Source organism: Lactuca sativa, chromosome 2, assembly GCF_002870075.4.
Source record: "Lactuca sativa cultivar Salinas chromosome 2, Lsat_Salinas_v11, whole genome shotgun sequence".
Lineage (NCBI taxonomy): Eukaryota > Viridiplantae > Streptophyta > Magnoliopsida > Asterales > Asteraceae > Lactuca > Lactuca sativa.
This window is the reverse complement of record NC_056624.2, coordinates 232,403,818-232,408,426: the sequence shown is the minus strand read 5'-3', so window position 1 is coordinate 232,408,426 and position 4,609 is coordinate 232,403,818. Positions and strand designations below refer to the sequence as shown.

Here is a 4,609-nt window from a genome sequence, read left to right as displayed (position 1 = left end):
GGACATACTTAGCTACAGTTCGCATTTGAGGTGAGTCTCCTCACCATACCAATAGTTGGAAGGCACCAAGGCCGACCCATGTTATTTAGTTAGGATGTTTATTGCGTTCACGGTATAAGTGTGTTAGGTATTATGTGAAGACCATGTAGGGGTTCCCATGACAGTGGACTAAGACCATGCGGGGGTTCCCATGGCATTCGATGTAAGACCTTGGATGGTTTTCATGACAACCTAGTATGTTTGCATGTTTAGCTTGTATGATATTTCCTTGGTTAGTTAAGACCATGTGGGGGTTCCCATGGCCGTTAGTGAAGACCATTTGGAGGTTCCCGTGGCAGTTAGTGAAGACCATGTGGGGGTTCCCATGGTAGTGGGTTAAGACGATGTGGGGGTTCCAATGTCACTCGGTGTAAGACCTTGGAGTGTTTCCATGGCATCCTTATATGTTTATATGCATGGATTATGTAGCTTATATGGTTGATATGGTTTACGTGATTATGTGCATTGTGTGGGGTATGTTATGGGGAAGTCACTAAGCGTTAGCTTACAGTTTGTCGGTGTCGATCTGATCTATCTTCTTCGCTGGTGATGAAGAGACCAATGATGACAGAGAGTAACAAGGTGAGGGTGAGGATTTAGTGGTAACTAGAGATCAAAGTCACTAACAACCACAATTTTTGCCACCAGGCCCACTAACCACCACACTACAATCACCATAAGCACCACTACCCCCTTAATCATCAATACTATAACCACCACCAAATCGAAATCCTAAATCTAAAATCAAAACCAACATTGTCTAAGGTAGCAAGAGGCAATTGTCGCCTATAGGGTAGAGAGAGCAGTGTTAGGTAACCACATGTATGTTAGGGTAAAGAGATATGGTGATGGAAGAGGTGGTCGTTGTCAGGAGTAACATCAGGAGACGAGAGAAGCACAATTAGTCTATTGTGTTCCAAATTCGGAGACTAGAGGTAGCAATTGGCTTTGGAAAGAGGGTAGCTGAAAATGCTTTCCTCGCTGGAGATGTAGATGACATTGTGAAACGAATGGAGTCTAAGGTGGGAGAGAGGTGAGGTGTGAACGGCGGATGACGATGGTCTCCAAATGCATGCAAGAGGGGGGGAGGAGAGAGGGGGGTCGTCAGTGGTTTCCTGAGGGGTGGAGGTGGTCGTTGGTGCTTGGTGGTGGATTCTAGCTGGTTGAAGAGAAAAAAGAACCATAATGAATGCGGTGTAGGTAGCTTTAGACCTTTTAGAGATTTTTTTTATAGTTTTTTTTTGTATTATTTATTTGCAAAAATGGTCTTTTAAGGTATATATATATATATATATATATATATATATATATATATATATATATATATATATATATTTCCCCTTTAGTTTATAGCTTTTATTAAATTTGGTTTGAGATCAATTTGGTTTTTTATAACCAAATAAGGGAAACTCATTGGTAAGATCCTTGGTGAGCACATGTGCAAGATGAGTGTTGGAACCGAATCGGAACCAAACCAGTTCAGAACCGGAACCAGTATTACGATATTATAAGAACCGGTAACCGGACCGCCGGTTCCAATACCGATTCCAGTCCGGTTCGAGTTTCGGTACTGGTTTTCGGTTATTTTTCCAAACAGTAACCGGTGATAAATTAAGTGAAACTAATGACGATGCAATTCATAATTCTTACATGTTGTTAAGTTGGCTTCCAAATATCGTGTTATTATAGCATTGATTTCCTTTTCGGTTATTTCTATGATAGATATATTAATTATTGTTGGATAAGAAATATGAACATTTTGTTCTTAGGTGTTTATTTACAAGAATAAACCTATATTTTATTTAAAAAAATTTATATTAGCTTATCATTCTCTATTTTTACGGAAAGATTGCAAAATCATTTCCAAAAACATGAAACTTTTGTCATCTTTTCAATAATGTAAATTTGGCTATTCACTACAACAAATAATGGAAATTGAAAAAAACCTTTAGAATTTTAGAATATACTAAATCAGTTTTGGCCTTCTTTCATTATGTTAAAAACTCCAACAAACAGACATTAATTGAAATATATGACATGTGCTCAAAGATATAAGAGATATATCTAGAATTATCGAAACAAAAATATTGTAAGTATACATTACACGTATACTATTCAATAATGAAACTAAAAACCCAAATAAAAAAAAAAGGGATGAGCCTTTGTCGAGACTTTTTTTTTTCGTCTGTGAATAATGATTACCTTTTCCTTTTGAGTAATCGGTCCTTTTGTTTCATGTAAATTAGAAATAGATTAGGTTAGGATTTAAGATAATCATAAAATATTAAAAAAAAATTCTGGTTTATGTTTCTTAAACTTTCGAACCGGTTAGGTTTATAACCGGTTTTTTATGGATCCGAACCGGTTTTTGTAAAACTAAAAAACCGCCAACGACCAGTAGTTCCAAGGCTCTTCCCTATGCAACCATATCAAAATCTCAAAAAAAATTAAACTAAAAGTACAAATCGGTGTAAACCACATAGACGAAAAGTGTAATTTACTCGTTAGTATATTTTACACGTACAGTTTTTAATTGACACTCGATTAAGGATTACATCTGTCCATGTTGAACTTTCTAAAGAAACACCAACTTCAGACTTTTCAAAAGACTTGAAACGACACATTTTCTAATTTCCACACAAGACCTGGTCTTTCAGGATCATTTGCACCGTTACCCGCCAAACACGCCACCTTACTTCCCAAACGCCTATAAATTTCCGATCTTCGGCATAACACTCAAAACACAAATCGGAAAACATGGCATCATCCAGTTACTCACAGTCGACATCAGCATTGCTCGTACTCCTTTCCATCGTTGCTTTCTCTTTCTTCAAACCCTTAGAAGCTGCTGGCATAGCCACTTACTGGGGACAACGCACCGATGAAGGGACCCTAGCCGCCGCCTGCGCCACCGGAAACTACCAGTTCGTAAACATCGCTTTCTTGACTACCTTCGGAAATGGCCAAACACCAGTTCTAAACCTGGCCGGTCACTGTGATCCTGCCTCCACTTGCTCCAGTTTATCCTCCGATATACGAGCATGCCAGAACCAAGGGGTGAAGGTGTTTCTTTCTTTAGGAGGAGCCGTCGGGAGCTACTCCCTATCATCCCCTCAAGATGCACAACAAGTTTCCGATTACCTATGGAACAACTTTCTTGGTGGCCAGTCGAATTCCCGGCCGTTAGGTGACGCTGTTTTGGACGGAATCGACTTTGACATCGAGTCCGGATCAGGACAATTCTGGCCGGACCTAGCTAGGGCATTGGCCGCTCACAACTCGGAGAAAAAGGTTTACTTATCTGCAGCGCCGCAGTGCCCTATCCCAGACGCCCATCTGGATTCAGCAATCCAGACCGGCTTATTCGACTACGTCTGGGTGCAGTTCTATAACAATCCTCAGTGCGAGTACGGAGCAAACGCTGATGCTTTATTAGCTCGATGGAACCAGTGGACTCAGGTCAACTCCAATCAGATTTTCTTGGGTCTGCCCGCAGCCACCGGAGCTGCCGGAAGCGGATACATTCCGCCAGATGTTCTTACGTCTAGTGTTCTTCCATCGATCAAGGGTTCTGCCAAGTATGGTGGGGTTATGTTGTGGGACAGGTTCTTTGATCAACAAAATGGATACAGTGCAGCTATCAAAAACAGTGTTTGATAGATATATGTGTTTGTACTTTGTAGTTTGAATAAGTGATGATCACATGGTTTATGTAAACAATGCATTAATTATGAATATTGGTACGACAGTAAAGAATAATTATAATATTACTTAACGAACGATATGGTTTTCTTTTTATTATTTCTTACTGTTGATGGGTAGTTTTCTGATAGAGCCAAATTCGAGATTGGCAATCTCCTAAGAATTAAGAAAAGAACAAACACTTTGGAACAATTTTCTGTTTTAATTCCTAAACTCAAAAAGATGATTACATAGAAATAAATAAGCTTCTAAACTGCATGCAGCAACTAAACAAATAAACAGGAGAAATTGATGGAATCGTGGCCTACATCACCGGTGGAAACAAAATGCTAACTTTTTTTTTTTTTTTTTTTTAACGCCAAATACAAATTTATAATAAAGTATTCATAAATTATTCCACATATGTACACAGTGGGACTTAAACCCTCGATCTCAATGAAAAAGGCAACACCGGATATTGTTTGCCTAAAAGCACTTTGGTAACAAAATACTAACTAATAATAAAAAACAATGAAATAATTTTGCTTAATACTCGGTCTTCATGCACGTGGACAAAAGAACGTGATATCACTATGTAAACATATTTGTATCATTTGCTTTTCATATATATATATATATATATATATATATATATATATATATATATATATATATATATATATATATATATATATATATATATATATATATATATATATATATATACTAGTTTAAAACCCGTGGAAACCACGGTTATAAAATTAATTAAACTTTAATAGTAAGAACTCAAAATAATTAATCAATTATTAATTAACTGATATTTTTTTAATTATATAAAATTTAATCGTTAATTTGAATAAATATATGAAATTTTATCACCTTATAATTT

General features: G+C 37.1%; 1 protein-coding gene across 1 annotated transcript; it reads left to right on the top strand.

Annotated features, from left to right (window-relative positions):
• The first annotated feature begins 2,739 nt into the window (after positions 1 to 2,739).
• LOC111888858 (acidic endochitinase SE2) lies at positions 2,740 to 3,818 on the top strand. Its single transcript, XM_023884984.3, has one exon. It carries the CDS (start codon positions 2,797 to 2,799, stop codon positions 3,694 to 3,696), a length of 900 nt encoding a protein of 299 aa, XP_023740752.1. The 5' UTR covers positions 2,740 to 2,796; the 3' UTR covers positions 3,697 to 3,818.
• Positions 3,819 to 4,609: the final 791 nt, after the last annotated feature.

What these genes read in the sequence shown, in the direction of transcription:
- LOC111888858 (XM_023884984.3), top strand. Translation starts at nt 2,797, where the DNA reads ATGGCATCATCCAGTTACTCACAGTCGACATCAGCATTGCTCGTACTC.